The sequence below is a fragment of the Salvelinus alpinus genome, chromosome 13 (genome assembly GCF_045679555.1).
Source record: "Salvelinus alpinus chromosome 13, SLU_Salpinus.1, whole genome shotgun sequence".
NCBI classification, from domain to species: Eukaryota; Metazoa; Chordata; class Actinopteri; order Salmoniformes; family Salmonidae; genus Salvelinus; species Salvelinus alpinus.
This window is the reverse complement of record NC_092098.1, coordinates 24,625,508-24,644,053: the sequence shown is the minus strand read 5'-3', so window position 1 is coordinate 24,644,053 and position 18,546 is coordinate 24,625,508. Positions and strand designations below refer to the sequence as shown.

The 18,546-nt window shown below is 46.5% G+C and overlaps 1 protein-coding gene across 8 annotated transcripts in view; it reads left to right on the top strand.

Annotated features, from left to right (window-relative positions):
* LOC139537438 (autism susceptibility gene 2 protein-like) overlaps positions 1-18,546 on the top strand; it is a 487,977-nt gene that overhangs the window by 431,331 nt on the left and 38,100 nt on the right. For all 8 annotated transcript variants that reach the window (XM_071338717.1, XM_071338715.1, XM_071338713.1 and 5 more), the window contains one exon: positions 13,406-13,454. In XM_071338717.1, the coding sequence (XP_071194818.1) occupies positions 13,406-13,454 (49 nt within the window). The remainder of the gene's footprint in view (positions 1-13,405; positions 13,455-18,546) is intronic.

The following is an 18,546-nucleotide window of genomic DNA, read 5'->3' as shown; positions in this document are numbered from 1 at the left end:
ATGTTAAAATCTCTCCCCTTTCCCTTCTTTCTCCTCCCCCTTCCCCCCAAGCAGGGTGGCTACAGTAGGCAGAACAAGGCCCTTATTTAGTTCAGTCCCTGTGAAATGCAATTAGAAACCCCTCCAGGGCTAGCAGGGGCCTGGGCTGAGAAGTCAGGAGGGAGGGAGCGGGAGAGGGAGCGGGAGAGGGAGTGGGAGAGGGAGAGGGAGAGGGAGAGAGAGAGAGTCCTCCCTGATGTCTGTCAGCCTGCTGGCTTTTGAAGTCTGGGGCCATCTTATGTCCCCCTAGAGACCCTATCATCAGAGCCCCACTCTTGAGCAGTTCAACATGACCCTGGAGTGGCTGGCTGGGCTGAGATCTGGAGGAAAGTAGGGAGGGACAGAGAGGGAGGAGAGGTTTGGGCAGTGGGCTGTCTCAGTGTGTGCCTGACAGAATGGTCTTGGCAGAGCGTTTCAGAGGCCCAATCCCCCTGACCATATCTCGCTAGCCTGGCAGGCATACAGACAGGCAAGCAGGCAGGCAGATCGCTCTGGGCTGCAGTCAGGAGTCCATCAGGGGTCAGACACATTTTAATGCAGGCCTTCCTGGTGATTTCCTCCCGTGATTCCTCTTAAAGACGCAGCGGGGCAATTTCTCTCCCCCTCCATTTCACCTCCCTCCCTCCTCTGGCTGTCTGGCTATTTTCTTTCTGTCTCTCTTCTCTCTGTCACTCTCTCCTCCTCCTGTTTCTCTTCCTATTCTTCCTCTCCCCTTCTTTCCTCACTCCCAGTGCAGTGCAAGAAAGTAACAAAGGGAAGAAATATCATCCTAGCCAAAGTAGCTCTGGGTTGGAATTATGTCGAGCCTCGTGGGGGGTTTCTGGAGAAAGCAGTTCTTTGGTTGCTGATGTCTGCCGTGCCTCATTGACTATGGAGACTTATGTGCAGATTAGTGAGGGAAATGAAAGCTACGATTTGACATTCAGTGTCTTTTTATGTAGGGGTTTGTCTGGGGTGCATGGCTCCACTGCAAGACTTCAGAGAGAACTGGAATCATATTGGAATATTGAGATGATTTTCCTCCTTTTCCATTGTGAGACAGCTGAAAGCTATTGCCTGGTTTTTAACAGGGAATCCTCAAGAAAACCAACCTCAATATTACTTCAAACCAGATTAAACCAGTATCTGGACCGGCTTCATATGAAATTATTTGATCAGAAGGATAGGCTGTCGTTGTATCAACTTTTGCATGCTATACTGTAGTTCTTATGCCATTTACAGTCTGACTTGATGTTAGCCAGAACACTCTCTAATCATTCACCAACTCAAAGGAACGTTTACAACACAGGGAAACACACACAGTCTAGTGTGTGTGAGTCCGTGTGCTGATGTTTGTGTTACATATGCGTGTTTGGTGTGTGGTTTTGCACTGCTGCAGTAGAGTGGTTCTCTCTGTTGGTCTGCTGGATGGGGAGGTAGTGATTGACTGGCCTGAAATGACCCGTGGCATGGCGGCCCGGTGCTCTGTGGCATGTCTATAATTTAAACAAAAGGGCCTCCCTCCCATTCCCGGTTCTACTCTGACTGGAAAAAAGGGGGGAAATGCATTAAGGATGTAACCCAAGCGTTTGAGGAGGGAAGGTTAAACCAATTTTCTTGTCCTGGTTGGTTTTGAAAGGGGAGTCCCTAGGAAGGGGACAGGGCAGCGGACTGATGGCTCTAGGTCCAGGCAGTAGAGTGGCTCTGCTCATGCTGACAGAGCAGTGCTATGTCAACTCTCAGTAATTACTGGCCTCCTAGATGGAGATGATGTCTAACATTATTCATCCACATTTGCCTAGTGGTCCAACCGACGGCCCAGCCTGTGCTGATTCCTGAAAGCAGACAGGTAGAGGTAGCATCCAGATAACCAGATAAAACTAGTTGCTCTACAGGCTTTTTACTTTACACCAGGAATAAATACTTTCCGCCTCTCTCTCAGTGACAAAAGATGTGAGTTTCATGTCTCTCAAGGAAACATATTACCGTTGAGGAGAAACGACCAGCTTCTTTTGAATTCCCGTTGTCCTAGTTTATCAGACAGATGCTTCCATCCCTCTGTCCTGTTTATCTCTCTTCCTTTTCAAAACCACCAATCCCTCTTGTGTGATAAAGGCAGGTTTAAATAAGTATGAAGGATGTGCGAAATATTCAGCCTCCCAGCCAAGTATATTATATGACTTGTGTCTGCAATATACACAGGGAAGAAGTGAATGTTGTTTGTTACCTCTCCCTGGGGTTCTGTCTCCTACTCTTGGTCTGGCCTTTCTTCCCTTTCAATGCTCACAGGCCTGTCGTTTTTCATTCAGATCTTATTCAGAGAGAGAGAGAGAGAGAGAGAGAGAGAGAGAGAGAGAGAGAGAGAGAGAGAGAGAGAGAGAGAGAGAGAGAGAGAGAGAGAGAGAGAGAGAGAGAGAGAGAGAGAGAGAGAGAGAGAGAGAGAGAGAGAGAGAGAGAGAGAGAGAGAGAGAGAGAGAGAGAGAGAGAGAGAGAGAGAGAGAGAGAGAGAGAGAGAGAGAGAGAGAGAGAGAGAGAGAGAGAGAGAGAGAGAGATCTCCCGGGTGATGAGTGACAGATTAATATATGTCTGGCTACGTGTCTGAGGAATTGGGAAGAAAAGCGCTGTCAGAGCTGCTTGTCGGGAGGGGGCGAGATTAGAAGCAGTTGTCATTGGCAGGCTAGTGCAGACTCAGGCTCACTGAGATAAGGCTGGATGTAATGACTGTAAAAAGGATCCTGACCTCGCCTTCAAAAGGCACAGAAAAGAGATGATATATAGATGATTTTTGATTAATTTGATGTGTGTGCATGTGATTGATGATAGGATGTTCCATGGCATATGGGGTAGTCTCCCTATATTTGCAGTCGGATAGAATATCAGGCATGATATGAATCTTATTGAAAATGGTGCAAATAATTCATATATTTTTAAGTGTTTGCTTCAACATGTGCTTATGAAAATTCATCACTCCAGACAACGCTTTTCCACTGCTCCAGAGTCCAATGGCGGCGAGCTTTACACCACTCCAGCCGATGCTTGGCATTGCGCATGGTGATCTTAGGCTTGTGTGCGGCTGCTCGGCCATGGAAACCCATTTCATGAAGCTCTTGACTAACAGTTCTTGTGCTGAAGTTGCTTCCAGAGGCAGTTTGGAACTCGGTAGTGAGTGTTGCAACCGAGGACAGACGATGTTTATGCGCTAGACGCTTCAGCACTCGGTGGTCTCGTTCTGTGAGCTTGTGTGGCCTGTCATTTCGCGGATGAGACGTTGTTGTTCCTAGATGTTTCCACTTCACAATAACAGCACTTACAGTTGACCGGGGCAGCTCTATTAGGGCAGAAATTTGACAAATGACTTGTTGGAAAGGTGGCATCCTATGACGGTGCCACGTTGAAAGTCACTCACCTCTTCAGTAGGATCATTCTACAGCCAACGTTTGGCTATGGAGATTGCATGGCTGGGTGTTCGATTTTATACACCTGTACAAAACGTGTCTGGCTGGAATAGCCAAATCCACTCATTTGAATGGGTGTCCACATACTACTGTATATATAGTGTATATATCTGCTATTCTCCTCATAATGTTTCTACCATTTGAATGTCATTGAGACACTTTTCCTTTCATTGCCTCACCTCGTCCTCCTCATCCACCCTGAATAGACTACTGGAAGTCGTGAGTCCTACAAATGCGCCAGACAGTCAGACACAACGGATGTGAATTCAATAAGAGCTCTTAAAGTATTACATGCACAGCACTCATGTTACACTTATCAGAAAATATTTGAAATGAGAGGATATTTTCCGTAATGGCAAGAAGGCTCATGAAAAAGAGAGCCGGTCTCCTGTGATTGCAATCTAGGAAAATAAAGTTCCTGTGAAATTAAACCGCCATTGCGGAGGAAGAATAAAAATAAAAATTGCTTCTTGACGCTTTGAAGCGAAGGATCAAGGCCAAAAAAAAGGACTAAAAGATGAAAAAACGTCAGCGGAGGAGAGATGGCTGATGGTCTATAGACAGAACTTACAGGCACAGACACCAATTACTGGCATGCATAACATAACTCCAGACGTTATGTTTGATCTCCGCTCTCCATTCTCTGGCAACGGCATCAAGTGCTTTTCCATAGCAAAGTGACACTTTATATTATTTTCTTGGCTACGACATGCAGGGCTTTTTTTCTTCTTCTTTCTGTTTGTCTCTGTCAGCGTTTCGTTTGAATTTAAAATCATGTGCAGTGAGAGATCCCGACGTAGATTGTCTGGTGGTTGAGCTGTAATCACAGACCTGAGGTTTCTCCTAAATCTGATAATGACCGTTTAGGACTGAGAACGCTGATTTGTTGATGGCTGCTATTCCTTAGACCTGTGCGACAACAAGCAGCCATTTTTGTTGGTGGCAGACAATGGTATAAATATACAGTGTATCTTCTTACAACTAGCCATGAAACAGATTTAAAACAACATGACTAAAATCTCCATGTTTCATCACTGTCTACACACCTTTATTTTAACAACAAAATAATACAATGACATGGGAGGTCTTGCAATTACAATGTAATAACCCAGTATTTATATAACTAATTTGAAACATAATTTGTCGAGTTTGTTTTTAGCATTTGGAATAAGCTTGTGCTCACATAGGCTATACTTTTTTACTTCTCTTCTTCCCAATGTTCAAGCTGCTTGATGTTCAAAGCACATACTTGTCAACATGGCTTCATCATCTATTGAACATGGGCCGACTGATGGCTAAGACTGGCCCCCTAACCCAATGGACACTTTGTATTGGAGATCAAGGAGGGCCCCTAACCCAATGAACGCTTTGTATTGGAGAGCTGTGTTCTTTTCAGGGTCATTGTGTGATCAGGTTTAGCTCTCTGGGGCCTTGGGGCCCGGCATTATGGCTTTGACTGGTCTTCTTGGGCCTCAGCCAGCCACGTCTCCCTGCTGATAGTCATCTATCTGATAGTCATCTCATCTGTCTGGCCATGAGATCCAGTGTCCTGATAGATAGAACACTAAGAGCAAATACAACACTGCCATTCAGAGCTGGGGGCTATCGCTCTCTCTCATTTTCTATCTCTCTGTTTCAATCTCTTTCCCTCTCTGTCGGTCTGTCCATCTGTGTCTATCTTTCTCTCCCTCTCTTCTTCTCTCTCCAGCACAGAGGGTAGAGGGATGTTTTAGCACGCAGCAGCAAGGAGTTAAGTCTGTTTTCTGCTCTGTGGGGGCTGGGCGCTGTAGGGAGAGAGAAAGAGATCCTATCCTCCCTGTAATGTGACTCCATTGTTGATCCATTGACTACCCAGGCAGTGGGCTAATGCTGATTAGCCAAGGCTATAGTACCCTGGGTTTTCGTGCGATTAAAGTTATTTTCCAGGAACGCCCAGCATTAGCTGAAGATTGCAAGATTGTTTTGGTCTGGAGTCTTCATTGGGCCACCAGATTAGTGAGATGGATCAAATAAAAAGAGGGGTACTCTCTCAATTTCAATTCAATTTCAATTTAAGGGCTTTATTGGTATGGGAAACATATGTTAACATTGCCAAAGCAAGTGAAGTAGATAATAAACTAAAGTGAAATAAACAATACAAATGAACAGTAAACATTACACTCACAGAAGTTCCAAAAAATTAAAGACATTTCAAATGTCATATTATGTCTATATACAGTGTTGTAACGATGTGCAAATAGTTAAAGTACAAAAGGGAAAATAAATAAACGGGTTGTATGGGTTGTATTTACAATGGTGTTTGTTCTTCACTGGTTGCCCATTTCTTGTGGCAACAGGTCACAAATCTTTCTGCTGTGATATTTCACCCAGTAGAAATGGGAGTTTATGAAAATTGGGTTTGTTTTCAAATTCTTTGTAGATCTGTGTAATCTGAGGGAAATATGTGTCTCTAATATGGTCATACATTGGGCATGAGGTTAGGAAGTGCAGCTCAGTTTCCACCTCATTTTGTGGGCAATGTGGACATAGCCTGTCTTCTCTTGAGAGCCAGGTCTGCCTACGGCGACCTTTCTCAATAGCAAGGCTATGCTCACTGAGTCTGTACATAGTCAAAGCTTTCCTTGAGTTTGGGTCAGTCACAGTGGTCATGTATTCTGTGTAATTTCTGTTTAGTGCCTAATAGCATTTTAGTTTGCTCTGTTTTTTTGTTAATTCTTTCCAATGTGTCGAGTAATATCTTTTTGTTTTCACATGATATGGTTGGTTCTAATTGTGTTGTTTTCCCGGGGCTCTGTGGGGTCTGTTTCTGTTTGTGAACAAAGCCCCAGGACCAGCTTGCTTAGGGGACTATTTTCCAGGTTCATCTCTCTGTAGGTGATGGCTTTGTTATTGAAGGTTTGAGAATCGCTTCCTTTTAGGTGGTTGTAGAATTTAACGTCTCTTTTCTGGATTTTGATAATTAGCAGGTATCGGCCTAATTCTGCTCTGCATGCATTATTTTGTGTTTTACGTTGTACACGGGGGATATTTTTGCACAATTCTGCATGTAGGGTCTCAATTTGGTGTTTGTCCCATTTTGTGAATTCTTGGTTGGTGAGCAGACCCCAGACCTCACAACCATAAAGGACAATGAGTTCTATAACTTATTCAAGTATTTTTAGCCAGATTATAATTGGTATGTCCAATTTTATGTTCCTTCTTGCCTTGTCTCTCAGCTCGTTCACAGCTTTGTGGAAGTTACCTGTGGCGCTGATGTTTAGGCTGAGGTGTGTATAGTTTTTTGTGTGCTCTAGGGCAACGGTGTCTAGATGGAATTTGTATTTGTGGTCCTGTGTCACGATCGTGTGGAGGAGAGACGGACCAAAACGCAGCATGTGGAAAATAAGCCATCTTCTTTTATTTTACTACGAAGATGAACATGAAACGAAACACTATTACAAACTATACAAAAACAACAAACGACCGTGAAGCTATAAACGTAGTGCACACACACATGCTACAAACGTTCAACATAGACAATTCCCCACAAACAGCTAAAGCCTATGGTTGCCTTAAATATGGCTCCCAATCAGAGACAACAATAACCAGCTGTCTCTAATTGAGACCCAATTCAGGCAACCATAGACTTTCCTAGATACCTACACTCAACCATAGACACAGCTAGACTACTATACTAAACATAAACCCAACTACTCTAATAAACCCCCTAAACCTTACAACCACCCTAGACACTAAAAAAACCACATACATTCCCCATGTCACACCCTGACCTAACCAAAATAATTAAGAAAACAAAGAATACTAAGACCAGGGCGTGACATAACCCCCCCCTTAAGGTGCGAACTCCGGGCGCACCAGCACAAAGTCTAGGGGAGGATCTGGGTGGGCTTCCGTCCACGGCGGCGGCTCCGGCACTGGTCGTGGTCCCCACCCCACCATAGTCACTACCCGCTTTCGTAGCCTCCTCCAAATGGCCACCCTCCACATTAACCCCACTGGATTAAGGGGCAGCACCGGACTAAGGGGCAGCACCGGACTAAGGGGCAGCACCGGACTAAGGGGCAGCACCGGACTAAGGGGCAGCACCGGACTAAGGGGCAGCACCGGACTAAGGGGCAGCACCAGGATAAGGGGCAGCACCAGGATAAGGGGCAGCACCAGGATAAGGGGCAGCTCCGGACTGAGGGACGGCAGCTCCGGACTGAGGGACGGATCCTGGCTGGATGACGGCTCTGGCGGATCCTGGCTGGACGGCTCTGGCGGATCCTGGCTGGACGGCTCATGGCTGGCTGACGGATCTGGCTGCTCATGGCTGGCTGACGGATCTGGCCGCTCATGGCTGGCTGACGGCTCTGGACGCTCATGGCTGGCTGGCGGCTCTGGCAGATCCTGTCTGGTTGGCGGCTCTGGCAGATCCTGTCTGGTTGGCGGCTCTGGCAGATCCTGTCTGGTTGGCGGCTCTGGCTGGTCATGGCTCGCTGACGGCTCTGGCTGGTCATGGCTCGCTGACGGCTCTGGCTGGTCATGGCTCGCTGACGGCTCTGGCTGGTCATGGCTCGCTGACGGCTCTGGCTGGTCATGGCTCGCTGACGGCTCTGGCTGGTCATGGCTCGCTGACGGCTCTGGCTGGTCATGGCTCGCTGACGGCTCTGGCTGGTCATGGCTCGCTGACGGCTCTGGCTGATCATGGCTGGCGGAAGGCTCTGGCTGATCCGGTCTGGCGGAAGGCTCTGGCTGATCCGGTCTGGCGGAAGGCTCTGGCTGATCCGGTCTGGCGGAAGGCTCTGGCTGATCCGGTCTGGCGGAAGGCTCTGGCTGATCCGGTCTGGCGGAAGGCTCTGGCTGATCCGGTCTGGCGGAAGGCTCTGGCTGATCCGTTCTGGCGAAAGGCTCTGGCTGATCCGGTCTGGCGGAAGGCTCTGGCTGATCCGGTCTGGCGGAAGGCTCTGGCTGATCCGTTCTGGCGGAAGGCTCTAGCGGCTCCTGTCTGGCGGAAGGCTCTAGCGGCTCCTGTCTGGCGGACGGCTTTGCAGGCTCATGGCAGACGGGCGGCTTTGAAGGCTCAATACAGACGGGCAGTTCATGCGGCGCTTGGCAGACGGACAGTTCAGACGGCGTTGGGCAGACGGGCAGTTCAGGCGCCGTTGGGCAGACGGGCAGTTCAGGCGCCGCTTGGCAGACGGGCAGTTCAGGCGCCGCTTGGCAGACGGGCAGTTCAGGCGCCGCTTGGCAGACGGGCAGTTCAGGCGCCGCTTGGCAGACGGGCAGTTCAGGCACCGTTGGGCAGACGGCAGACTCTGGCCGGCTGAGACGCACTGTAGGCCTGGTGCGTGGTGCCGGAACTGGAGGTACCGGGCTAAGGACACGCACCTTCAGGCTAGTGCGGGGAACAACAGGGCACACTGAGTTCTCAAGGCGCACTATAGGACTGGTGCGTGGTACCAGAACTGGTGGTACCGGGCTGAGGGCACGCACCTCAGGACGAGTGCGGGGAGAAGGATCAGTGCGTACAGGTCTCTGGAGACGCACAGGAGGCTTGGTGCGTGGTGCCGGGACTGGAGGCACTGGGCTGGAGACACGCACCACAGGAAGAGTGCGTGGAGGAGGAACAGGGCTCTGGATACGCACTGGAAGCCTGGTGCGTGGTGTCAGCACTGGTGGTACTGGGCTGGGAACACACACCACAGGGCTAGTGTGAGGAGCAGTAACAGGACGCACAGGACTCTGGAGACGCACAGGAGGCTTTGTGCGTGCTGTAGGCACTGTCTTAACCAGACGGCTAGCACGCACCTCAGGACGAGTATGGAGAGCTGTTCCCGGTGACATTAAATCACCAACACGTTCATTCGGACGGATGCCGTGCCTCATGCACCAAACCAATACATCCCTCATAACACTCTCCTCCAATTTCTCCATTAACTCCTTTACTGTCTCTGCGTCACTCTCCTCCAAATCCGCCCTCACCGGCTCCTTACGGTAAGCAGGAGGAGTTGGCTCACGTCTCCCGACTGACCCAACTAAACTACCCGAGAGCCTCCCCCCAAGAAATGTTTGGGTTTGACTTACGGGCTTCCAGCCTTGTTTCCTTGCTGCCTCCTCATATCTCCACCTCTCTGCTTTCGCTGCCTCCAGCTCAGCTTTGGGGCGGTTATATTCTCCTGGTACTTCGCGGTCCAGAATTTCCTCCCAATTCCAATAGTCCTGTGTAGGTGGGTCCTGTTGTTGTTGCACACGCTGCTTGATCCGATGATGGTGGGGAATTCTGTCACGATCGTGTGGAGGAGAGACGGACCAAAACGCAGCATGTGGAAAATAAGCCATCTTCTTTTATTTTACTACGAAGATGAACATGAAACGAAACACTATTACAAACTATACAAAAACAACAAACGACCGTGAAGCTATAAACGTAGTGCACGCACACATGCTACAAACGTTCAACATAGACAATTCCCCACAAACAGCTAAAGCCTATGGTTGCCTTAAATATGGCTCCCAATCAGAGACAACAATAACCAGCTGTCTCTAATTGAGACCCAATTCAGGCAACCATAGACTTTCCTAGATACCTACACTCAACCATAGACACAGCTAGACTACTATACTAAACATAAACCCAACTACTCTAATAAACCCCCTAAACCTTACAACCACCCTAGACACTAAAAAAACCACATACATTCCCCATGTCACACCCTGACCTAACCAAAATAATTAAGAAAACAAAGAATACTAAGACCAGGGCGTGACATCCTGGCGACTGGACCTTTTTTGGAACACCATTATTTTTGTCTTACTGAGATTAAGTGTCAGGGCCCAGGTCTGACAGAATCTGTGCAGAAGATCTAGGTGCTGCTGTAGGCACTCCTTGGTTGGTGACAGAAGCACCAGATCATCAGCAAACAGTAGACATTTGACTTCAGATTCTAGTAGGGTGAGGCCAGGTGCTGCAGACTGTTGTAGTGCCCTCGCCAATTCGTTGATATATGTGTTGAAGAGGATGGGGCTTAAGCTGCATCCATGTCTTACCACATGGCCCTGTGGAAGGAAATGTGTGTTTTTTGCCAATTTTAACCGTACACTTGTTGTTTGTGTACATGGATTTTATAATGTTGTATGTTTTTCCCCCAACACCACTTTCCATCAATGCTGTCTCTCTCTCAATCAATCTTTCGCCTTACAAGCAAACCAGTACCATCATTAACATGCTTAATAATAGGACAAGTGTCCACAAAAGCTGATGATCCTCTTACAATACAGATGGTTTTAACATGAGAAAACCACTACAAACCTGATCATAGTACCATGTTTCAGGGAGGGACATTGGTGGGCTTTTCGATGTCTGCGTTTGAGCCCTGGATCGAGCTTGATTAAGTGGGCACCATTGGTGAGCATGGCTGGATCACTATCTCACCATGGTTGACCTAGTTGCTGGTGTGAGTGTGTTACCCCCCTCTAGGACAGTAGAGTGGTGGTTATTTCAACAGGAAGAGAGTGGCTGTGAGCTCTGAGGAGGTGCACTGCTGCTTATAAAGAGTGTTTTGTTTTCCTCCCCTCGCATTGGCAGCACCCTACTGGGAAATTCATTAGCCGCTGACATCATCTCACTCTGTCGACAGTGAAAGAATATCATTCTAGTCTCAGGCCCTCCCTCTGTCCCTCCCTCCTCTCTCTCTCTCTCTCTCTCGCTGCCTCTTGCTCTCACCCTCTCTCTCGTTCTGGAACTGCCAAGCAGTTTTCTCTGAGCCTCATTCAAGCAAAATAAAACACACTCATGCACGCCTGTCCCAAGAAGAGCGGCGTCTTTGGAACCAAGTATTTGGACCCTCAGAAGCAGAAAACACAGGTGTGTTTGTGTTCGGAAGAGAAGTAGAGTTTGAGGTTGAACCAGGAATCAGGAAGTGGGAGGACCCAACCATCAAACGAGGACCACTGAGGCAGCCGTTGGATGAATGGGAGTTTGTCTGATGCTTGGAGCGATGAGAGGCTCTGTCGGTGACAGAACCGTCAGCAACCACAGGACATAAGCTTTAACCAGCTGGAAATATAATGGAAGCGGAGTCCCGTTTTGGCTCAAGGTGATTCTAAATGTGATTTTGTCTCCCTCTTTGCTACAGAGGAAATTGGTCTGCGCTTTGTTGGATTTTGCTGCTCTGTAGGAGCGAGCTGGCGACTCCCGCTGGTGTCTGTGGACACAGCCTCTTTACGCGTCCTGATACGCAGTCTCCCAAGGATCTTGCCTATTCGAACCTCGCATATCTTCAATACGAGAATATTGCGAGATAGATTTGTATCCCACTCTGAACTGGAGACAAAACGCACTTAACGGGATTTAGCGACCTGGAGCTGTTGCTGATGCTTTTCCTGCCAAGACACATGGCTTCCTTTGTCCGAGAGGCACCGTAGCTTTGTAAGAGCTTCTCGTATCTCGTTGGAATTTTATTGGAAACGGATTCTCTTTTCGCATGGATGTCATCGATTTAAACGGAGTTGAATTCGCCGCCTATTTGTGGATTACATTATTTTGACAAGCAGAATGTGAAACAGGGCCATATTTACTACACAGCGAAAGTGATATCTTAACTAATATTTTCCTTCTTGCCAGTTTCGCCACATCAAAGGTATGCGCGTCGCTTTTCTTTATTCACGTCTACCTTATTATAAATGATTTGGTTATTAGCTTATAGTTTACGTCCTATTAACGACGAATTATGTGTAGGCCTATTATCAGTATGTACTATGTTTATTGAATATAATAAAACGTGTAGGAGAATATCTGTTGTTATTGCAGCATTGTTTTGTGTAATCTAGCTTTTCCTACTCACGTCATTATAAATTGATAATAACGTAAGTGCTTAATATTGCTATGGGCATTCATGGATATGAAGAAAAAAATCGTAATTTTGAATGGCGTTGGCCTATATCTGGATATTTGTTGTGTGCAGAAGGGAAATATCCAAACTGAATATGCTTCAATCAAGTCTGTCTATTTCAATCTGCAGTAATATTCTTTGATAGGTTACTGACGTTTCATTTTTAGAATTAGGAGATTAAATAATATTTTGTGGAGAGAAAAATATTCTGCTTTCCATGCACCTAGACATTTTAATTTGGATGAATAGCTACACTGAAATGCCTGTCTCTTACCTTGGAATTGCCTGAACCCTAAGCAAATTAATATGGAAATGTTTTCTGGCTCAAGCAAGATCGTCTCATGTGCGAATAGAAAATAATTGATAGGCGTTAGTTATTGGGATATGTGACATTTGCGCAAATGTCATACCATTATTATTGGACCCCGTGCCACTGTCCATTTGCCGAAAAGGTGTGAAGAGTCTTCATTGTCTGTGATAAAATCTTCGGAATTGTTTTGAATTAGGCTCATTGTCATTTTCACTTTACTAGGACTGATATCTAATATTTAAAACAGCATCTTTCAATAGTCATCTGGATTTATACTTCTCTGCGACAAAAAGTGAAATGCTTTGAAAGTGACATTTAAAACCAATGGTTCAATGTGTTGTTATTTCCTAGTAGGCCTAGGCTCAGCCTTGCCACGCACACACTGGTAGAGATTGTAACATGTCGATCTTTCACTTTATTAGTGGGATTGAATTAGCCAATGCCTTTTTGACACCGCAATGTCACCTAAATAGGCTTTCATTATCTAATACTGTGTAAATGCTTAGCACTGAATGTTTGCACAATAACACAGCAATGTTAATTTGCGCTCTGCCACACTGGGCTCGACATGGAATGGGTGAGGGTTGGCGCTGTCATGTTATTACATGGACCAACAGTGCCATCAAGTGGCCGCGATGTGCTGCAGTGCGGAATGTTTCGCTCCCTTCAGCTGGCGGTTTGGGTCATTGACGATGAAACCCACCTGTTTAAGCAAGTTTGCTAATGATATCGTCTTTCTCTCTCACAGGGCTCTGATGCCAGCTCAGAGAAATTCTTCAGCACCGCTGCAGTTAAAGGTATGAACTCTTATAATGTGTTTTATGTAGCAGTATTATTTATGGCAATATTATTTTCATTTGCAAGAATCATAGTTTGGCATTGGTTGGTGATTGTAATTCTGCATTGGCTCAGTGTAGGAGCGCATAGCTCCCGAGTGGCGCAGTGGTCTAAGACACTGCATCTCAGCAAGAGGCGGCACAGCAGTACCTGGTTTGAATCCAGGCTGCATCACATCTGGCCGTGATTGGGAGTGGCACACCGGTTGTCTAGGTTTGGCAGGGTTAGGCTGTCATTGTAAATAAGAATTTGTTCTTAATGTTCAGACTTGCCTAGTTTAATATCGATTTAGTGTAATGAATAAAAAAATCTATATGAGCTACTCACTCAGATAAACAACACCATGCAGAGTTTTGATAAGCCAAAACATGTTACTACTCCCTTTAGTGGGAAATACATTTGACATTAAATTATAAACACAAAAATATGTGTTTTTGCATGTACATTGAATGATTGATAAATGTTATGCTACACAAAGATAAATAGCATACATTTTTCTCAACAATTCCAATGTGTTAGTAGTTGGACTTATTGCACTAGTTACTGAGATGGTTTATGATATATGTAATGTTCCAGTTGAGATGGTTGAGGTAGTCTCAGTATACAGTCTTCCCTACCCTGGCAGTCTGAGTGCAGGTTGCTGGTGATAAAAAATTCCACTTGTTGGACATTTTAACTCTGGCTGGATTCCAATAGGAATTAAACATCACTTTGCAAGCCAGCATAATGTGACTTGCTGGCCTGATGTGGCCTGTAAACCAGGAGTTTCCTAACACCACTGGGTTAGGGTATAACTCTCAAAGAAAGGCCTTATGATATATGTAATGTATTGTCACATGTAATACAATTTTAAAGGCTAGTAAGGCTGGTGGAACCATTCATAGAGGATTCTAGGAGGAACCCTCCAAAGATAAAAGGGTTCTCGGTAGAACCATATACAGGAGGTTCTATGAAACACCCTACATAAAGGGGGTATAGGGAGAACCTTCTGCAAAGGTTTCTACCTAACACCAAAAAGGGTTCCCCTATAGGGACAAACTGAAGAACCCTATATGGGCCTACTTAACACCTTTTTTCTAAGAGTGTAGGAGCCAGAGGAGGAGGAACCAGGAAATGCTAACGCAGTATGAAATAAAGTCAGAAGGAGGGCATCTGTTTATGACCTCAGAGTGCCAAAACCACATGTGAACTCATAATCACGTCACTAATTTGCTGTGAAAAGCAGCCAGTCCCATTTTCTCCATCCCTGGAGGAGCCCAGATAATGTGTTAAATGGACATTCCTCTGCAATGGTGGATTACTATAGGATTTGATGGGGGTGGAGGGATTTTAGGGGAGAGGAGGGGATGGAGAAACAGTGCTTATGACCCCTTCAGAGAGCAGGAGAAAGAGGGGCTGATTGGTGCAGATAGGTTCTTGTTTCCCCCCTTTCCCCCTTTCTTGCTGTACTGTGCTCTGCTGTGGAGTCTGGGGACCCCAAACACATTTCCCACATTCTGGCCTTTGATTACCTCCAGGGCTTGATTTGTGGCATGCATCGGTGGCTCAATGGCCATGCTTGACAGGGAGGCTTCCTTTTGAAGGCACCTCTCTGTGGGGATATTTGGTTCCCTTGAAAGGACTAAGACCCCCTTTGTGTGGCCTAAATCAACATGGGCCACCCTCTTTACCCCTCAGTGAAAGGCCTTATTGAGGGAAACAGTACACAAATACGCTCTCTCCCTCCCTGGTGGATAGCAGGCACCCTCTTGGCCCCCATTTACATTTAAATATATAAGCCCCTTTTCTTTCTTTTTAACATCCAAGCTTCTACTCCTCCTCCTTCTTCTTCTCCTCCCCCAGCCATATGCTAATTCCTATTGCAATCACAAAAGGCGAGTAAAAGAATCCAGGTGCAGAAGAACGGAGACCATTGGTATTTTTATTGAGGGAAGTGTTAAGATAAAAGAAGTAGGGTGGGTATTTAGTTTGATGGGATTACCATCACTATGATGCACCGACCGACTGATTGACCAACCAACTGCCTCAGGACAAGATACAACTCCAGGTAAAATGGGAGAAGCTTAGATTGTGTGGAGATGAATATCAGTATTTGCCCGAGGGCAAGTACAAAAGGTCTGTTTGTTTGGTGGTTTGTGCTTTCTTGTTGCTACACATTAAATGATTATTGGGCTTAACATTCGACAGGGGTTTGGAGGGTCTATCCACAAAAAAAGTATTTCTTAATCCGGTCCTGTCTACCTCCCAACAATTACTGCACTGCCTGGCAGGCAGCACCACTCACAGTACAGTACACTCTCAACAGATAGTCAGTCACCTCATTGCTTATTGCATCTGACTGTGGCATATTTGCAAAGAAATTCAACTCCTGACTGAGTGCAGTGTTTTAGTTCCTGGACGTTGATTTGCTTCCAGCCGCGCGTCACCTTTCTCACGTCTCGCCTCAGGTCCAGGGCCATTGATATCCACCGTGTGGAATTGTCAGTTGTGTTCGCTTCACACAGTCTCCCACTCTCTGGTGCTCTCTCTCCCCCTCACAGCCATCTCGCTCTCCCTCCCTCACAACCTCTCTCTCCCTCAATTCAATTCATTTTCTCCCTCCCTCCCTCCCTCCCTCCCTCCCTCCCTCCCTCCCTCCCCCCCTCTCTCCTCTCTGTCTGGGTTCAATTTGCCCAGACGCAGCCTTCATTAAGGGAGAATCATTAAACGTTAGCTCTAATTACGGGGCCTGTCAAAGCGCCCGCAGGTGTCAGCCTGCCTGCAAGCCTCATTCATTTAGTCTCCTGCAGAGAATGTAAAAGAGAAACCAGCCGTATGCTGGGCCAGTAGAAAGAACTTGTTGGAGTCTAGGAGCTGTCAGGTTGGTTTCCAATCCTAAACTGATGTTGAGGTCTACATAATGTTGTCCAGGCCTATTTTAGCTGTGTGTGCGTGGGCTGCCCAGGAAAGGATTAGAGTGTGGCAGAGCCTTGGCTTTAATAACAAAACAGAGCACCATGTCAGGAGAAAGCATGTGTAGATAGATTTATCAAATGATTAAAGGTCCAGTCCCACGCGTGTAATCTCTCTTCGCCACTGTAACACTGGCATTCTTTATGATGTAGTCAGGCCCCACAGCACGGCCCTGAACGCTACTATGTCATTGGAGAGGGCAGTCTAAACATATTACAGCTGATTTGTTATAGCAGAGCATAGCCCCATGCAGTAATGGTTGTCATCTGTAAATAGGGCTGCTGAGGAGTCATAGCTCTGTATGTTTGTTTCTGTCCAGACTGACTCAGTATTGAATAGGACCCCACACAGACAGACAGACAGACATACACTGGATCATATTGTTATTACTTAGAGGGAGAAAATATGTAATGACATTGCAGTGGTAATTTAATTACTGTCTACACCAGATGATACAGTTGATATCTGATTAAATGTATTTAATTTTTCTTGCTTTGACACTACTTTCTCAGCCAGTAATACTCTACAATTACAAGTTAGCCACCAATGAATTACATAGTTATTTCTTGACATTTCATCATAAACAATTCCCCAGTTTGACATAAAACATATTTCTTTTAGTTTTTTTCCTATGGCTCAGATATGATAGGAGGTGAGTTCAGTCTGTAAGGGTTGAAGTACTAGGAGAGAGGGAGACTGCTCTGCTGTCCCCTCCTCTCTCAGTGCTTCAGCTGAAAGGCTGGTTTCACCAAAGCTTTACCGGAGCTAATGTGAAAATGAAACTGCTATGGTGAGACCCAGGGAGCAGCGCCAGACGAGAAGTGCACAGCCAGCCAGCAAAGTGCTTGAGTGTGTCTGCCTCCAGAGGGAAGAGAGAGCGAGAGAGAGAGAGAGAGAGTAATGTGCGATGTGGAAGGTGTAATTTGCGCCACTGATGACATTGTTTAAAAAAAAAAGAAGCAAGGTAAAGAGAAAATAGCGGAGGTGAACTTTGTGGCAGTAACGGGTTGAAGAGTTCTCTGGATTGTCGTGGAGAGCTCTTCAGGCAGCAGAATGGCCTCTGAGTGTTTTACACGTGTGTAGGAGGGAGCTGAGAGGTTGACTCTCTCTTTTCTCTCTCTTCCCCTCTCTCTCTGGCTGACAGTACTGTGTCGGTCCTGCACTGTGGGCTGCCTTCTACTGTAATAATCAGATGATGTAAAGATGCTATAGGGAACTATTACACACTGATCTAGAGCAACACAGATGATGGTGACCCATTCAGTGTATTAGGAGGACCAGTTAGCCTTTCACAGCAGCACCATCATTGGTTTACACTACAGTACATTTACATTACATTTAAGTCATTTAGCAGACGCTCTTATCCAGAGCGACTTACAAATTGGTGCATTCACCTTATGATATCCAGTGGAACAACCACTTTACAATAGTGCATCTAACTCTTTTAAGGGGGGGGGGGGTTAGAAGGATTACTTTATCCTATCCTAGGTATTCCTTAAAGAGGTGGGGTTTCAGGTGTCTCCGGAAGGTGGTGATTGACTCCGCTGACCTGGCGTCGTGAGGGAGTTTGTTCCACCATTGGGGTGCCAGAGCAGCGAACAGTTTTGACTGGGCTGAGCGGGAACTGTACTTCCTCAGAGGTAGGGAGGCGAGCAGGCCAGAGGTGGATGAACGCAGTGCCCTTGTTTGGGTGTAGGGCCTGATCAGAGCCTGAAGGTACGGAGGTGCCGTTCCCCTCAGGCTCTGATCAGGCCCTACACCCAAACAAGGGCACTGCGTTCATCCACCTCTGGCCTGCTCGCCTCCCTATCTCTGAGGAAGTACAGTAGCCACAGCCTTTACTGTGCTGTGCCCTCCGGTAGATCTCAACCTTCTGTGTGGGTTTGGGTTTTGGAGACCAGGACAGAACTTGGCCTGGTACACAGTGGAAAGATGACCCACCTCTGATTGGCTTTCTGTGTTCCGAGGCACGGACTTGGTTCTCTTCCTGGTAGGGTGAGAGGTCATTCATATGGCACTAGCTGTCCCTTCCAGACACAACACTGTAGAAAAAAAGACACAACAATGTTGGAATATAAAAGCACTTTTATTGTTAGTCTT